Below are 18,424 nucleotides of genomic sequence, written 5' to 3'. Positions count from 1 at the left end.
GATTCATGATAAAACACAATTGAAGCATTTGATGCATCCCAAATCATCATGTTTGCATGTAATATGCCTATCAAGCATAAAAGGTTTAACGTACATCTTATTTATATGCTAAGCATTCATGTAGGGCGAAAACAACAACAATAATCAAGATCCCCAAAATATACACATCTTCTATCCTTGAATTAAAAATGGGAGGAGATACATGTTACGGACATTTTCTATTTTAAAATTATTTTTAGGTCCAATCTTTATATACTCAACTTGTCAGTACTCCATAAATGGACTTGTCAGGATCAATTTCATTCGGTTGAATCGACAACCAAATTTGCTCAATGAATACTAAAATTTATAATCATTTATAGAAACAATATATAGCAGATATGGATTCAAATTTTATAGAAACAATATACAACATATATGGAGTCAAATTTTATGTAGTTAATATGATGGTGTTTACTTAATTTGTTCATTGCCATATTCATATTTATTTTTCTTTCCCAATTAATCTCTTCGTGGAAATCTAAAACCACTTTTTCTTCTATCTTTTTTTTTTCTTTCACCCACCAACTAAAGATAGTCATAGCAATAATGGTAGAAACGGAAGCTGTTAATAATGATGACTATGAAGATTACAACAACAACAACGATAATGACATTCGAAATACCGATGATAGTGGTGGAAATAGTGATAGTAATTATAGTAATGAATAATGATAACAATAGTAATAACACTAAAAATATATGAGTGGTGATAGCGATAATTGTTATGGAAAATTAATGATGACGATGACGAGAACAACGTCGGGAATTATGATGACCAAATGATGGTAGCGACGATAATTAATCGTATTCGATCGCACTGTGATGATGCATTTATTACAGCATATCACTGTTTATCCTAACGAATACATTCTTTCCCTTCCCACCAATCTGGATAAGTCCGTAACATACATTGCATACGATTCGGGGAGCTGGTTTGAGCTAATTAGGTGTACCCCTTAACGCGACGCCGACGTACGTCACCCACGTTGACTACGGTCGCTACCGCCGTGGCGGGTCCCACGCCATCCGTCGCACTTCATTGGTGGAACAGGTCATCGACGAACTGCACCTTTCTCTCTTCGCCCACTCCTCTCTCCATACGTTGATGCTGTATAAATATCGGTGTATGGTGACTTTGGGTTGGATATCAGGATGGCTCGAGCTGGCGGTGAGGCAACGATGACAACTCTCCTGCTCTTCGTCTTGCTTCCGACGATCGTAACGGAAGGCAGAGTCACGAAAGGTGGGGCATCGGCGGTGGAGAGGAGAAGCGTGTTGGACGATGGCCTCGGCCGGACTCCTCCCATGGGGTAATTATCTTCTCCTGCAACAGTGCTTCATAGGCAAACCTTGTTATCTATTCACGTGGGAGTTTTTGTTGTAGGAACGTTCATGTTCTTCTTTTATGAGTATTATTCCTCAAAAGGGAAAACAAATCATCCTTTTTCTTCCGTAGAACATTGTTGTTTGTTCTTTACACTTCACGTGAATCATTTTTGCTCTATCTTTGAAGCAATAAACATATATGTGATACCGATACTGATCTGAAAAAACTGGATCAGGTGGAACAGCTGGAACCATTTCCAATGCAACATCAACGAGCAGACCATCAGAGAAACTGGTACCACTCGTCTCTCTTCTTCTCTTCGTGTTTTAGGTTTTGTTCATGTTGCTGTACCCTCCCGACCTAATCCTTGGTATGATGCAAAGTCATTTGCAATAACGTCGGTGTGCTGTCCGGGGAATATTTAGTCGAGTCAACACGTGAAGGGACAGCAATACCGTCGTTGACCTGAGGATTATTAGATCATCATATTTCACCAAAAGTCTTCGTCTTCTTCCCTTTTACAACCCACCAGAAGTTACTGTCAAAAAGAAGATGACCAACTTGCGTCGCAGTCTACCAAACAAATCATGAAAACAGATGCTAAACTATGAAATGTTTTGCTGGTTTATGCAGCTGATGCACTGGTGAACACTGGACTTGCCAATCTGGGTTATCGATATGTCAACATAGGTCGTCTTCTCCTCTATCTCTATCTAACCTTATCGTTTTGATTGACTGATTCAGTGGTTAAAAGGTTTAATTTACTGACTCATTTTCCTGTTGTCGTGGTGGTGGTTTCTGGATCACTCTCAGATGACTGCTGGGCAGAACTCAACAGGGACTCTCAAGTGAGAATTATTTCCCATCTCATCTCCTTTCTCCTGCGCCATGGATGCTCATGAACTCAATTTCTGTATTCTATCACAAATTCCTGTTCTAATCCATGATGCTAACGCATTTGAGCTTTATCAGGGAAATTTAGTACCAAAGAAGTCGACATTCCCCTCTGGCATTAAGGCGCTTGCAGATTACGTGCATGGAAAAGGGCTTAAGCTTGGAATCTACAGTGATGCAGGGTATTAATTTTATGACATCGGACAAAGATTAAATCATGCACCTTTCTGCGATGTAGGGCTTAGTCAATGAGTAGGCATTTGAGATGTCATTAAATGCGTTATAGGATAGCCCTATAAAACTATGTAGCATCATAAATTTTGCAATGCAACAATGGGCTACATTCAGTTGAATCTACCAGTAGTTCTTTGGAGCTTTATTGTTCCAAGCAAACATAGATGTAGCCTAATGGTGAGAAATCTCAGGACGCTGACATGCAGCAAGACAATGCCCGGCTCCTTGGGACATGAAGAACAGGATGCAAAGACCTTTGCCGCCTGGGTATGCAATGGTTTCAACTACCTACTTTAACGTCTCAGCCGTTTGGTATGTCTGCATTCTCATGGCTTCGATTTCAGGGGATCGATTACTTGAAGTATGACAACTGCAACGACCAGGGTATCAAACCAATTGAAAGGTAGCTATATGGTCAATGTCTAAAAAGAAGTTGGTTTCTATATCAAATGATCAGATTCCAGCAGGTGATCAAACTTATGAACTGGCATCTGAATTGTTCTGTCGCAACGTAGGTACCCCAAGATGAGCAGAGCTCTAAAGAATTGTGGAAGGCCTATTTTCTTCTCTCTATGTGAATGGTAGGTTTGATTACCCCAAAAGTTCATTAGAGCAGAATTCAACATGAGTTTTTATATTTATAGATTAATCTTAGCTAGGATACGAATGAGTGGATGGGATCATATTTGACTTGACGGCTAAAGCAGCAAAGCATTTCTGATTAGTTTCCTGTTCACATCAACCTGCACACAAAATTTGCTAGACAAATTAGCAGTAAGATTCCTAGTGGTGCATCATACTAATCACTGTGCCTGTGATGACACTGAAGTCATTTTTGTACCTCTTGTCTTGTGGATTTGAGTTTGCTTGCACTAAGCTGATTATTCCAGCGAATTTGGGTCAAACAGTGCATCAGATGGAAATTAACAGAGAAATTTGACTTGTCTCTCTGCAAAAAAATTACTTCACAGGGGTGTCGATAATCCAGCAACTTGGGCAAGCACTTTAGGACACAGTTGGAGAACAACAGAAGACATCTTCGACAAATGGGACAGGTTGAAGAGATTACCTGATCGAGATGTTTGTTTCAGAAGCTACATTAGATTTCTCTAATCTCGCTCAGAAATTGATATTTTACATGCTATTAGGATGATATCGCTTGCCGATCAGAACGATAGATGGGCAGTTTATGCAAAACCTGGTGGCTGGAATGGTACTTCACCTTCACATTGATATTTATGGTTACAGTCGTGTTGCGAGCAATGACCAAAAGCATCTTCCCATATTTATCTGAATGATGTTAGATCCGGACATGCTTGAAGTCGGAAATGGCGGGATGACAACAGAGGAGTATCGATCACATTTTAGTATATGGGCATTGGCCAAGGTATTTACTCTCGATATGGGAAACATTTGCCTCCCATCATATCCTTCAGCTGCATTACTGATCTGCAATCTTTTAGGCTCCCTTGTTGATTGGATGTGATGTAAGATCAATTACCAAAGAAGCATACGATATACTGAGCAACCAAGAAGTCATTGCTGTTAATCAAGGTAAGAGCTTAATGAATGCTATTCCATTTGCCATTTCAAATAGGCTTCACAGCAAACAGTAGGACCATATAAAAGAGTTCTCATTCTGATTGGTCTCTGCCAACAGACTCACTTGGAGTTCAAGGGAGGAAGATAGTTTTGGGACCCAATAATACAGAGGTTTGCTCCTTTCTTTATGCTGCAATCCTTTTACACGGAGACTTCATAAGTCTAATGCATCTGCCACAATGTCAACTACATCGACAAATTACTACTTTATATCTTTTGTTTTCTGTATCCTAAAGATCAAATTCTGGAAGAGTAGTTATCCAAACCCTAAGAAGAACTCTTCTGATTTAGACTGCATATAATGGAAGATGAAAATGTATCTCGGAGATAAGATCTTGAGAATTGATGTGATTCTTTCCTTACGTTGCAACTGTTGCCTGCTTGTGTAGGTTTGGGCAGGTGTACTCAGCGGCGGGAGGGTGGCTGTCGTCCTGTGGAACCGAGGAAGCTCAAGGGCAACGATCACAGCCCAATGGCCTTACATCGGCATTGTGTCACCATCGGCTATTGTTAAAGCTCGTGATCTTTGGGCAGTAAGTATCGGATATATGTTGTTGTTCTATGATCTAAACATCTTCCAAATGTTGCTGGAAATTTTTCCTGAGCTTCATGTTCTTGATTCATGTTCAGCATGCGGATATTGGCAATCTTCAAGGGCAAATCACCGCTACGGTGGACTCTCATGCTTGCAAGATGTACATTCTGACACTGCAGTAGAGCATTGTGCTCGTTGCCATGTAAGACTTGGAGTTGGAGCACAAAGATGCAGAAGCCCGTTTCTTTCACATATTTCATGAACAAGCTTGCTATATTTTTCGATTCAGTGAAGACTACACCGTTGTGATTGATTAATGGCCAAAAAAAACAACTAAAACAGTATCTAGAATTCAAATTGTTTTCTCACGATGAAATGCATTACAATTAAATCTTAGCAATTACACCTTGTCCGATCTTCTCCATGACAACCACAGCATGAGCCTTTCTCTATGGAGCAATAGCGTGAGACAAACTTCATTATGTTCCTTGAAGCATGATTTCTATGACAGTTTTAATAGCGTTCGCTGACCAAAGTATGAAACATGTATAGATCATAACTCCTCACAGATCAAAACAACGACTCAAAGAAAATAGATTTGCAGAGAACCGTGCAAACAAAAAAGAAAACGAGAACTCGTAGCAGAATGTTACGGCAGCTCCTGAAGACTAATCAGAAAAGGCTTTTGAATATAAACCAACCAAATTGATTTGAAGAACATCCTAATGCAGGTTGTGATCTTCGTTGCGGTCTACCCTTTGGTTTATAAAAGAGGCGTGCAATTGCAGTCTCATCAAATGGTTTGAAAGAGAAAGCAATCTGCCAGCTTATAGCATCGATAAAAAGTGGTCGACCCTTCTCAGATCACCTGCAGAGTGTTTACCTCAATAAAAACATCAAAACCTAGGACCACTTAGATCAGATATATCTTTATTGGCCAAAGTCTATGTTTGCTTTCCAACCAAGAGAATATTAGCAGAAGTTCTGCAAAGTGAGGACATTTACTCCAACTAATACCTCTGAAGGGCAAGTTACTTTTTTTGCTACTGGCGCTCAATGACAACTTTGGAGGATGAATGGTCCAAACCTTGGAACCATCTTAAATTGTTCCTTATCAAAGGTTACTGAGATAGTGGAGAATGATGTGTAAATAGATTTGACCAACAAATACTGGATGTGACTGTCAATGAATCCCAAGTTTGGTTTCCCACTCTAAGATCTAATTGGTTTGGATTAGGAAGATTTAAATGAGATGTGATGTTTGACACCTCTTATTAGATGAATCTGGAGATCAGATGCTTTTTCCCTCCTCCTTTGCTTTACCTTGTGACAGTTCTCTGATGTGTCTGCTAAAGAAGAAAGTTAGCTTTTTTTACTTTTTGCTGCAGCAACATGAGCAAGCTTGTAACATGCAAAAACTACTGTTACAGCATAATAAGAAGGAATTCTACCTAGAACTAAACAAGATTTGAATGCCAACTACAAGCATAGATTGCCACAACCATTTCCACCACAGCATCTGAGATTGTGTGGAAAGAAGGAGAAGAGAAATTACATCATCAATGGCAAATTCTCCCTTGCCATGGCACCAAAAGATTGTAGAACCAAGGCGCATTGGTGCAGCCACTACGAGCTCGAACCAGCAGCAGAGTAGGCTCGGTTACTGCCAGGCTTACCACCACCACTGTCACCACTACCAGTTCGGTGAAGCTGGACACGATGATGAAGTTCTCTCTTACTGTTCTTGCTCGACTTCGCAGGAGACCGATGGTTGCTGCTGTTACCGGAGACACCCCTCGATCTTCTTCCTCGGGTTTCCGGCTCTCGTACAACCTCGGGAACTGGCTGCTGGTGGTACCGACTCCCATGGCTCACCGGGCTCTGGTTGGCTTCTTCTTCCTCCACCTCCTCACCATCAATCGATCTTGAATTCTGGTAGTGGTCCGTGGAATCGACCGAATTGGGCTCCCACCCCGAAGACCATGGCTGTCCCATGAAGCTGTTGCTCCCCGCGGATTCCTGAGGCTCTACATCGCTCCTCCTCATGTCCCTCACTGTAACATACTTATGGAGGCTTGGCTCCAGGAGATCATCCTTCACCACAATCTCCGATTCCACAAATGGCACTTTCGATGCCGAACCTCTCCTTTGGTGCCGTCCATTGAGCGAGCCATTGTTCTCCGACGAAGCGGAGTTGAGATCAGCCACTGCTTCGAGGATCGAGCAGGCCTTGGACACACAAGCAGGGAGGGAGAAGGATGCTTTCGGAAGCTGCTGCTGGTAATTATGGATGTCTTCAAGAAGAGAAGAAGCATAGGAATTGGGATTGAGAAAGGTTTCCTGGTTCAGCTCAGAAGGGTGGTCGAGATCTCTGGAGGATCTAGTTCCTGAAATGGTCTTCAGGATGTGGCTTTCCACCCCTAGATTCGGCGACTCTGTAACCTTGGATGACGCTTTTGCTATGGCTTCTCCCGCCACTGCAGCTTCCGTCTCTTGCTCTTTCGCTCTACAGCTCATCACCTGCACATCGTTGCTTCTTGTTGCGCTTGTGAACTCTGCTGCTGCTCCATTTCTTTGCGAAGAAGATTTGCTTGCTCGAACATTGTTTTCGCTTGTTTTCTGTGATGAATTAAGTTGAAATCACAATCTACGAACGATACTTGCGAAAACGAAGGGAGAAAATGTGGGCAACACATGATTCTTGCTCACCTGCGTGTGCGATTGGCTCGGCTTCCGAATTCTTTCCTCGCCTTCTTTGGTCTTCTGAATCTTGTTATCAATGCTCGCATGTTGGTTTGCTCTGAGGGCGTTCTCGTCAATTTCTGCCATCGGATTCCTGCGAAACGGCGATTGCTCGGCCTTCCTCGACGAGCTCCGGCTGAGGGATTGCGGCTGGTTCGGAGGCGGAACATGATAGGCAGCATTCTCATTAGATATCGGAGTAGTATTCGCCGGCGACCGCGACCGAGGTGAAGCGCTCCTCAAGGCTCCGGCCTCGCCACCTCTCTTGTTAGAGGCAGCAGGGGAGACTCCCCTCCCCTTCTCACGTGCCGGAACAGCCACCATCTTTGCTGGCGGCTTCGACCTCTCGTTGGGGGTGCCCGACGAAGCCGGCACTTCGGAGCGCCTCCCGGGAGATCGGCTCACCCTCCGTCCTCCGCCACCGCTTCCTCGCTCCCTGCTCCCCGACCGCTCCCGGCTGGGCGTTCTCCGGCGAGGGGAAGGCCTCGACGCGGGCTTCTCCCCCCACTCCCCTTCCTCCTCATCCCCCTTCTTCTCATTGTCAAAATCATAGCTGCGCTTCGAACCCGAGTACTTTCTGTGTCCAATCCCCGTCTCGTCGGAGGCCTTCCCCGACGAGCTGCGGCTGAGGCGGCCGCACTGGATCAGTATGGCGTCCACTTCCTCCTTGGTGCAGCTTGAGGTCCTGACGGCAGCAACCGGCCTGAATTCCTCCACCGCAGGCACCACCACGACCCCACCAGCGCCATTAGTCTCGACCTCTTTGCCGGCCTTCTTCGTCGGGGTCTCGCCACGCTTCTTCTCCTTGTCGTCTTCGGCCGCGCTCTTCTTGGCGTTGTGGGCGACGACAAACACCTGCTTCTTCTCAGCGGTTGCTTCCACCACTCTCTGAGATGGCTTCTCTACTTTCTTGTCGCTCGGGGCGCTACAGGAAGTGGGAGTACTCCTTGGCGGCGAGACCGCCTTCTTCTTGCTAAGGCAAAGTCCCATTTGGTGGCAACAGAACGAAGGCTCGAAGCTTGACTTCTTCTTTGGAAAGACGCAACCGCTTTTGCGGAAGTAGAGGAGATTTGAACTCGTGGAGATGAAGAAGAGGGGTATTTAAGGAATAGAATATGGATTTCAAATTCGTGGAGTGGGCGGGATGTGATGCGCGTGTGAAGGGCATGGAGCCGTTGGCTGTGGTATCTTTACGAAAAGGTCTGTTGCACTTTTGTGAGATCGTAAATGATAAGTCCCCTCGTTATTAACATACCTCTACATCAAATACAAAGATTCTTGTTGTTCTCTTCGTCGTTGTACTGTCGGGTTTTAAGGGTGTTTTTAATCTTTTTGCAACGGCTATGTCAACTGTCATTTTCGCTGTCTCGTTTGCGGCATGTTCCTTTTCTTCCTCCTACTTACCTGTTCCTCTACTGTGAGTTGCCATGGGCTTCTTCCTTCGTTCTTCTTCTTCCTTGGAATGAGGATGGCATATACAGGACCTTTTTGTGTGCATTTGAAGCAACCGTACGTGCTTGCAGCAACTTATGTTTGACTGACCAAACTACAAAATTGTCTGCAGAAGGCTACTGCATAGAGTAATAATTCCTGCAAGGAAAACTTGTCCTAATATTTGTAGACATCTGTTGACTTCAATGAGACGTTGGAAGATCACATTGCTGATGGTAGTGGGAAGCCCAATTCAATGGGAGCGCCCCAAAACTCGTTGGAAGCTCGTTTAAGATGGCCCAAGAGGGTCGCAGCTCATCTTGCCTGCAATCGCGAAGAATGAGACAACAACTCTCTCTCTCTTTCTCTCTCTCTCCAAAGAGCATAAACCTCACTTGGAGTATATATATTTACACACAAGGAAGGCAGAGATTGGCTCTCTTCCATGGCGTCCAAGCTGGTCCTTGTCGTCATCCTCGGCCCCGACTTCATGTCCATCGGCCTCGCTGTCGCCGCCGAACAGCAGTCACCACGAACTAGTAGTTGCCACCGCCTTCTTGTTCTATAATGGAGCAGTCCACCCTGTAATTAACCCACCACTGGAAGACAAGTCAACAGGAACCAAAACATATTGGAGTCTCTTATTTATTAATAACTACATTAGCAGAATCCATGACCACTCTACATTCATTTGGAAGCTGAACAAAATGCATATAGGTACACAACAAAATCTTCAATTATCTTGCACTCCAATGTACGTATCGTCCATTGCCTGATGAACCATTATTTCGGCTGGCTTCAGGCAACTTCGCATCTCATCATGCCCAAGCTGTGCCCGCTCGTTGTCCCCAAACCCGAATAGGAGACCTCTGCTGGTGACTGCAACAGTGTGGTACAGTCCAGTGCTGATTTGGGAGACGCGGTGGGGTCTCAAGCTGTCCAACATACATGGCTGGAGAACTTTGTCAGAGATTCCTCGGTCAGAAAACCCCAAACTTCCAAAACCCGTCCATCCAAAGGCGAAAACGCAGCCTTCATTAGTAAGCACGAAGGTTTTTCTTTTCCTTGCACACACCTGCACTTGTTAGTGGCCAAGCAGACGATCAGTAGACATATTGTACTGCCAAATCAAGCACAATGGTCATTCATTATTCGGGTGCTTATGAAATTTAACCTTGACAAGAGGGAACCAGATAAATTAGTCAATTAATGACAAAATAACATACGTTCTTGACGTAGGTGCTTACGAAACAAAAAATGGGATAATATTCATGGTGTAGAACAATACTTTTGTTTTTGTCAACATTATTGTTGCATCATCAAAAAATTATTCACTAATCTTCCAAATTATAATAGCAAGTCTTAGCAGTATGATAACTCGTCATAGGCACAATATGTGCTCCTCCTATTTCAATATTAATAACTAAAACATTGTAGGGTCTTTAAATATTTTCAAATGGCAAGTTTGGATTAATAAACACAAAAGCTAGAAACTTGTACTGTAAGGATCTTGCTGGCTTCTCCTACGTCCAATTGCACTTAGAAACGATAAGAAAACTGGCAGAACATTGCTTTAAAGGCATTATAGTTTGTTATAGGATATTTGGATTTGCATAACTATTAATATCCTTTTCTTTCTTGAATAAATGCCATTGAAATTCCAAAAGATAGTTCACTTGTCTCGTTTTAGATACTACTGTATCATACCAGTGTGCTGACAATTTGGAAATATATTGATTTAGCATAGCTGAAATGGAGGAAAGCGAAGACATCAAACCTGCACGGCAAGGTGACACTCCAGGCTGGTCAATAATTCCGGACTGGTCTTATCGGTTTCATCCCCATGGCCTAAGGCTCCACAATAGCCTCTACCCCATGTATATACCTGAAAAGTAATTGTTTGGTTAATTTCTACCACAGATCCAAGAGAGTTAGAAGAGAACAGTTGAAAATTTGACTTAGAATTTACAATCCAAAAATAAAATAAAATCATTAGAAATGAGCCATACATATCCACTTGAATCAACTGCCACTGCATGCTCATCTCCGGCAGCGATACGTATTATATGAATATTCCTCATCTTAAATGATTCGATGGCACGTGGAACAAGTTCATCAAGTTGATTCCCATGCCCGAGGCAAAAATTGGTACAAGAACCAAAAGAATGAACTACCCCATCATCTGTCACAGCAAAGGCATAACTCGCACCCGCAGCAATCTGCACCACATGTCCCAGTCCCTCAAACAGTTCAATCTTCCTTGGAGTTGGTCTGTCTAGAGTGTCACCATGACCAAGTTGGCCATGTGCATTGCTCCCGCATGTGTAAACTTGGCCTTGCGTTGTAAGAATCACAGTAAAGCTTAACCCAGTGGCAACCTGAGAACAAATTAAAAAAAAGTTTCACAACGAATAGTACTTCAAAAAATTTGACAACACGATTATGCATTATCATGTATATCAGATAGGAAACTAGAGGAACACACCTACGTACAAAGCAAACACTCCGTCAGAATTCAAGGGAAAAAGCAATTCTCCAGAAAATTGATACAAACAGACAAGAAAACCAAAGATTGGATTAACGCCCTTAAAAATAGAAATTCTTCAATAATAGAAAAAATTCCATTAGAATATAGCAGTCAGTATTTTTCGACAAGTTCTTGATGACATTATTGAGAATTTAGATGTCCTTGGCATGATTCAAGGCACTAAATTAACTATAAACTTTTGCTTATGTTGGAATTATGATTGATTTGCACTACCATGATAGCAATGTTAACATATATAGCTGACATTAAATAATTGGGATCTACAGCTTGTTGCCATCCATAGCACTGTCTGACTATTAATAAAAACATTATGGAAAGAATGAGAGATTATATTAAGACATAAATTGATCACCTTAGACAAGTTATTGTTCTTCATTGATCACATAGTGATGATACATGGTATATACCTATTTCAAGGAAATCATTCATTTTCTAGTTGGTCCACTGCATTAGGATCAATTTTTCAACAAGTCCCAAAAGGTACATTGATGGCTGAAAATGTGATTTTACAATGTCAAAAAATAACGAATATCCAATCCTACCAAACCTGCCTGCAAATATTTATCTTTTCTCTTAACAATACTAGGTTTTCTCCTTTCATATTTTTGTAAACTCCTTAAGAGTATCTTTGTGGCTTGCAGAACAATTTAAGCACTAAGCACTTGGTGTGCTCCTGCCACAAAATCTCTCTCAGTACCAAAAATGTGAAGTATGAACTACATGATGGTACATGATGATATACCTGCTTGCAAGGAATCCCCTTCAGTGCTTCGATTCGTGTAGGCCTGAATATGGCATGACCTACTTCTCCAAGACCACAACAGAATGATGAATTATCACCACAAGTGAACACCTAAAAAAGCAACAAAACATTCAGCCAAGCAAGAAAAATCTCTAACTGCTGTACGAAATTCATAAATTTCAAAGATTAACCTCTCCAGATTGCACGACAAATGCTGTATGGTTGTGAGAGGCTGAGATATGGGTGACAAAAGATTGAGATGGAAGACTAATGCGGCTGAATGCAGCACGTTGTGTTATCTCTTGACCATGACCAAGTACCCCGCATGAACTGGATCCACAAGAGTACACTGATGAGCCATGAACTAGTAGTGTGTGATATCTTCCAGCAGTGACCTGCATCTGCATAATTAAAATAGATTTCAGCAAAAATGTAGCTGCAAATTCGGTTGTTTGTTCATAATAAAGAACAAAATTTAAATGCTCCGCCATATATGTCAATGTTTTTCTAATAGGAAAGCCTCAGTTAAAATACTGCAAGTCTTTTGAGAAAGCAAAATTCATAACTTGGGTTTTGTGAGCTCAAGTTTGGACACTCATGGCTCAAATAAATGCTAATACAAACACCTCATAACTCAAGATACACACTTTACTTTTCTGCTATCCTAGATTGAAATTGTTAATTGTGTAGTTGTTGGAAGAGATAGAGTCTACATTAATGTTCCATTACAGACTAACATATTCCGAGAGGCCATATTAAATGTAAACATATTGGTATTTTTCTATAAAATGCCATAACGACAAAAGCTGTTTTATCATTTCAATAGAACTTCTATAAAATTATAATATTAAATTTGGTAGCTCGAATTTCCCAAGGTTTGTAAAATGATGGTCGGATTTGAGATAGGTCACAGGATATACGATCGTGATTGATCTAGATCAACTAAATAGATTGAATCTGATTGTGGGTTTAGTTTCTTGAAATGATTGGAAATTGACTAGGATCAATATGATCGGTGGATCAGCCCGATCAACGGAAGTCATTTGCAAGGCATGGCTATGCAGACAACAAGGATCACAGAAGTTGGTCGGATCGACATTGGTCCGGTTGATCTATGAGTCTTAACGAAGCAAAAACAAGGGACGTAGAAACAAAAATCTAGCTTCCTTGATTAACCAGCTTATTTAAAGGTTAAATATGTTTATATAGAATAGATATGAGTGCCATTGTTTCTACAAGACATATGATCTTTTGTCAAAGATGACAAAAGGACAAACAGCAGTATCAAAGAGTTCCCTTAAAGCTGATGTAGTATTATTTGTTACCCAACAATAGTAGAACCTTGCCAACAGGACCTTAAAAACTCAAGTCTTATTTGAGTTATGGAAGTGCAGATTAATTAAATGAGCATAACAAATTTAGAGGATATGGCTTCAAAGTTGCCCTAAAGTATATAAATATAGGACATAATTTCATCATGGAATACCAAAAAAGATATATAAAAAAGCATAAGCAACACTATATATGAAAAAATGCTATACATTGCCTGATGATGTCTCAACACTGCTGGAAGAATGCTCCACAGATTGCAAGAACCTCAGGACCTTTTTCCAGTTTCCACCACAACGATCAAGCAGCTTAGTTCGTGCAGTTGGAGGGAGAGAACTGAATATAGAATGTTCCTTGCAAAGATTGAATGCAGCTATTTCAACCATGGATTGAAACCTGTCCGGAAAAAGCCCATGATCACCACAGAACATCCGACAAGTTGCCTCGAAGCATGTAAGGTCGGCTGCACCTAGATGACCAGAGCTCAGTATCTCCAAAATTAGATGAGCGGGCAGCTCTTCCATACAGATGGCACGATTGCATCCCGTCATTGGAGGCACTGTCTTTCTTGATCCCCTGAATCAAAAGCAGAACTCTAACCTCTGTTCTGTTCGAAAAAGAGACGAACTTTACTGCAGAAAGAGTCCAAACATTGATAAAGAATGAAACAGTTCTTACCAAGAGTAGCTTCCTTTATGCGGTTATTGGCTGCTACAAGAAAGAAGCATCTGGAATTGATTCCGATCCGAAAGAAACGCTTTTTGCGACTACGATTCGCGGGTCTTCGAACGGAAAGGAGCAAGATATTAAGAAAATATCTGATGGAAGGAGCAAACCAGAAATCAAACAGGCGATCGTGGCTGCCAGCAATCAAATCGACGTTCCAAAATCGTGGAAATGAAGCAAGGAAATGAAGCATCGGAAGGAATCAAAACACGCCAACAGCAACAAAACAATGTCCCGTCGCCCAATTGCGAAAACCCTCAAGATCTCAAGCAGAATTAGATGAGATCGAACCAAATCAACACGAAAACGAACCGCATCAAAGAGGGGGAAAAAATAACAGCTCGACGAGTGCGATCAAGGTAATAACATTACCGACACGATCTTACACGAAGTCAACTCCGACTGACGCAAGAAACGAACAAAGGAAGGCACTGAGGGGAGGCAAAGAGGAGAAAGAAAGCCTCTGTTGGCCGATCGCCACCTTTTGCTTTCGTTCGTCCGTTTCTCCGCCGAAACCAACAAGATAAGGAGTGCGGCGAAGAGGGAGCTTGATGACGAAGCTTTGCACCAGTTCGGGGTTTATTTTAAGACGATCAGTATCGAGCGGTGAGGAGCGACGGAAGCTGTCGGTGTATTGGGATCAGCTACTCGGGGCATGCGACACAGTCACCGTATTTTCTTGATGAATCTTCATGATATGTTGATTTATCTGGTACGTGGCACTTGATGGTTGGTGCTGTAACGAACTTGATCAACACCGTCATGAGCGTTTAACTGTACGGAATGGTGGAAAAGACCAACCCGATCGCAACTTGTCGGGCTGTTATAAATGAAGGGCTTATCTCTAATCATAACCATCATCACTGTATACTATCTATGGTGCCAGCTATTACTCTTTAGTTTATGAAGGGTGAATTCGACATTTGGTTATAAATGGAGGGCTTATCACCAATCATTATCATCACAATATGTGAGCCAATTAAATCGAAATGAGATAGACTCTGTGCTCAGTGATAAATGATATAATATTTTCATTAACAGAATCGAGATATAAGAAGAAACGAATTAAATATTTTAATTTTATAAGCATAAAAATCTGTAACTTTTAAAAGTAACAATAAGGATGAAGATGGATAATATATAATTAGCCATTTGTGACACAAACCATTGCTCCTTAATATATGGAGGGTAAATTCGACTTTTTAGTCCAGCAATATCACGGAAACGACTCGTTTCCTGATCCACAAAGGCGAGGGAAGGCTATCGATCGCAGCCCCAACGATAACAATAACTCCAACACCTATCGGGACTTCCAACCACAAGTCGAGATTGTCGACATGGCTTCCTCTTCCACGGCGCTCCTCCTCAACCCTCTCCTTTCTAACTGCGGCGCCGGCCGCCGTGGCGGCGTCCGCTGCTTCATCACCCCCTCATCCTCCCCTCAGCCGGCGCCGCGGCAAATTCTCGGCGGCAGGAGGAACTGCCTGCTTTTCCTCGTCCTCTCCACCGCTGCACCCCTCGCCGCTCTCGCTCCCCAGGCCAGGTCGCAGGAAATCCCGCTCTTCGGGCTCCGGAAGAGGATAAAGAAGATCGAGGAGGAAGCGGAGGAGATCGTGGAGGAGGGGGAGAAGGCGGTGGAGCAGGGTATCGCGGCGGCCGAGAAGGGCATCGTGGCCGCGGAGAAGGAGATCCAGGCAGCGGAGGAGGGAATCGTGGCGTCGGCCGGCGTCGGTGTTGCTGGGGATCTTCTGCAGGCCGGCGCGGTGGCCGGGGCGGAGGCCGTCGGCGTGCTCGTAGGCGTCTCCGTCGTCAATGGGATTCTCGCGCCAGAGCGCCAGAAACTCTAGCCCTTCGATTCTCATCATTGAGGTCGTGCCTCGTTTGGTATCTCTCAGAATTTTCACGAACCCATTGAGGCATGTATGATATGCTGTAACTACTACCATGTTATATCGGTTAATTTGTGTTCTGGGTTTACGCGTTGTTGTTGGGGGGAGAATAACGTCGATCGTGAGCTAGTCTGGTCTGGTTTGGTCTTGACTTAAAAGATGTTTGAGGGATCTTCGTGGCAGCCTCACGATGGAGTTTCTCGCAATAAAGGTCAGCGTCGGGTGAGTTTCTTATGCTTAGATTCCTCAACACTAAGTGTTTTAGAATTGTCTAGAATATGAGAGGTTTTTAGAGAGAAGTTTGACCTTTGGGTCAGCGTTGGGAGTCAACTTTTATATATGACTGAATGAGGGAATCATTTATAACGATTGTAATGCACTCTCTTTGGCATTTTATCCATAGGGGACGACAAGCCTGAATAGTTTCTCATAGACGATTGTCCACGGAGACCAATAGAGGGGCGGACGACAAGACCGAATGATGTAGACTATGATCCATGAAGACCAACAAAACTAGTCCGAACGACCTCCCATGGACTGTTGTCCACGGTGGTCGACAGACCGTAACCTCCCCCATGTCATCGCCCAATGGAGGGGATGACTTGACACTTTTCTTTTAAGTTAGTGCCTCTAAAGGGGAGATGACTTGACCCTTTTCTTTCACGTCAATACCCTTGCAGTGTCTAGCTAAATGACAAGGATCGGTTGCCAAAATACTTCTTATCAACTTGTGCGTCGTTTGATTCATTTAGGAGCGTTCGAGATCTCATCTTACGGGTTGGGTTTTCTCGATTCATGTGTCTCAAGCACGTTGAGCATATGTTTTTGTCATAGTGGATTTTTCTTAGTGTGGGTTGGGTTTTTTTGAATCACAAACATTGGGCACATCTAGCTTGGGACTTTTGTCATAGTAAATTTGTTTCAGCATAGGTATGGTTTTCTCGCCTCAAATGCTTGGGGCACATTTGGCCCGAGACTTCCGTCATAGCGGATTCATCTTAGCGTGAGACAGGTTTTCTCGACTCACACGCTTGAGGCACATTTGGCCCGGGACTTCTGCCATAACGAGTTTAGATGTTCTACTATATTAGTATTAAGAATCACATCTTTTGATGTTTAACCATGTTGGCATTAAGAGCTACCTCTTCGGGGTCCAACTATGTTAGTGTTATGAACTACTTGTTCGGGTATTTGACTATATTGACATCAAGAGCCACTTCTTCAGGGGAATCACCTCTTCCGGGGATTTAACTATGTTAGTATCGAAAAAAATCTCTTTAGGAGTTTCGATCATATTGTATGGAGAACTACTTTTTCATGAGTTAGATTATGTTAACATCGAGAGCTTTAATCTTATTTATATCATGAACTATTTATTTGGGAGTTTTATTATGTTAACTTTCGTAAACTATTATGTTGGTCTCGAAAAATATCTCGGATCCATCATTTCGGAGGTTTGACCATTATAGCCCTTTATGTTGTTGCTCAGTTTAACAGTAACTTTTATAATTAAGAAATTGAATCGATTTATGTGGATCGATCTAAAATCGGTGAACTGATTCACTCTAGGAATAGATCCAGCAAAAAGGAGATCTATTGTTATGTTATTGTTATGTATGTCAGGGTCTTGACATCAGTAATGGTGGCGTACATTCAAAGATAAGAAAAAAGTTTTACCTCATGGACGGAGTATTTATGGCTTTTTATAACAAAGCAAATGAGTGGACTCCGACAATTTACTTCTGCAGAGGCTGTTGGTACGGTTGTGCCCTCGCCCCGATCGCTCGCCTTTGCACTTAATCACGGTTGCAAGACGAGGCGTGATGAGCTCCGCATAACCTCCTCCTTCTAGTCGCCTCACCGCCGCCCAACTGGAGAAGCTGGTGAAGGAACGCCATCGATTGGGGTCTCTCCAAATCGAAGAGGCGTCCGGCCTCTTCATTCGAATGCTGAAATCCAACCCCAGACCATCCATCGTTGCTTTTAACGTCCTACACACGACCATCTCCCCGATGAGGAAGACGCAACACTACCCAACTCTCCTTTGCTTTTCAGCCGGAAGAATGGGGCTCTGATGCCGTCACCTTTGCCATCCTGATCGATTGCTGCTGCCGCATGAACCTCGTGGATTTGCGTTTCGGTGTACTCGGTAGCATGCTGAAGCGCGACTGCAGTTCGACGACCGTAATATTCGGTACCCTCATCAGAGGGCTCTGTCCGGAGAAGAGGATCGGGGACGCCGCCAACCTGTTTGAGATAATGCCTGAGATGGGTTGCGTACTTGATCTGATCACATACAATATTTTCATCAAGGGTCTTTGCGATAGCGGGAACACGGGCAGGGCACTTTGATTGCTTCAGAAGGGTTTTTGCAGGAAGGGAG

General features: G+C 42.9%; 4 protein-coding genes across 9 annotated transcripts; 2 read left to right on the top strand and 2 right to left on the bottom strand.

Annotated features, from left to right (window-relative positions):
- The first annotated feature begins 1,204 nt into the window (after positions 1–1,204).
- LOC135630876 (alpha-galactosidase-like) lies at positions 1,205–4,991 on the top strand. Its single transcript, XM_065138141.1, has 15 exons — positions 1,205–1,352; positions 1,605–1,663; positions 2,003–2,059; positions 2,183–2,217; positions 2,342–2,445; positions 2,689–2,764; positions 2,842–2,900; positions 3,013–3,078; positions 3,469–3,552; positions 3,646–3,710; positions 3,802–3,884; positions 3,961–4,051; positions 4,158–4,210; positions 4,489–4,632; positions 4,730–4,991. Exons 1-15 carry the CDS (start codon positions 1,222–1,224, stop codon positions 4,814–4,816), a joined length of 1,194 nt encoding a protein of 397 aa, XP_064994213.1. The 5' UTR covers positions 1,205–1,221; the 3' UTR covers positions 4,817–4,991.
- A 1,003-nt stretch (positions 4,992–5,994) lies between these two features.
- LOC103975853 (uncharacterized) lies at positions 5,995–8,449 on the bottom strand. Its single transcript, XM_009390958.3, has 2 exons — positions 7,344–8,449; positions 5,995–7,253 (listed from the first exon to the last, which is right to left on the bottom strand). Exons 1-2 carry the CDS (start codon positions 8,364–8,366, stop codon positions 6,261–6,263), a joined length of 2,016 nt encoding a protein of 671 aa, XP_009389233.2. The 5' UTR covers positions 8,367–8,449; the 3' UTR covers positions 5,995–6,260.
- Positions 8,450–9,424: 975 nt separating this feature from the next.
- On the bottom strand, positions 9,425–14,810 carry LOC135632135 (ultraviolet-B receptor UVR8-like). 6 transcript variants are annotated; one of them, XM_065140571.1, is made up of 8 exons: positions 14,525–14,810; positions 14,105–14,244; positions 13,639–14,002; positions 12,289–12,498; positions 12,098–12,208; positions 10,817–11,185; positions 10,585–10,692; positions 9,425–9,882 (listed from the first exon to the last, which is right to left on the bottom strand). In XM_065140571.1, the coding sequence occupies exons 3-8, from the start codon at positions 13,975–13,977 to the stop codon at positions 9,541–9,543; spliced, it is 1,479 nt and encodes a 492-aa protein (XP_064996643.1). In that variant the 5' UTR covers positions 13,978–14,002; positions 14,105–14,244; positions 14,525–14,810; the 3' UTR covers positions 9,425–9,540. The 6 variants fall into 6 exon arrangements, with proteins under 6 accessions (XP_064996643.1, XP_064996647.1, XP_064996644.1 ...); XM_065140575.1 differs by having other exon boundaries at positions 14,634–14,789; XM_065140572.1 differs by having other exon boundaries at positions 13,639–14,033; positions 14,525–14,784.
- Positions 14,811–15,413: 603 nt separating this feature from the next.
- On the top strand, positions 15,414–16,129 carry LOC135582780 (uncharacterized). Its single transcript, XM_065140592.1, has one exon. It carries the CDS (start codon positions 15,490–15,492, stop codon positions 15,997–15,999), a length of 510 nt encoding a protein of 169 aa, XP_064996664.1. The 5' UTR covers positions 15,414–15,489; the 3' UTR covers positions 16,000–16,129.
- The last annotated feature ends 2,295 nt before the right edge of the window (positions 16,130–18,424 follow it).

Source organism: Musa acuminata, chromosome BXJ3-2, assembly GCF_036884655.1.
Source record: "Musa acuminata AAA Group cultivar baxijiao chromosome BXJ3-2, Cavendish_Baxijiao_AAA, whole genome shotgun sequence".
Classification (NCBI taxonomy): Eukaryota; Viridiplantae; Streptophyta; class Magnoliopsida; order Zingiberales; family Musaceae; genus Musa; species Musa acuminata.
This window is presented reverse-complemented; position numbering and strand designations above follow the sequence as displayed.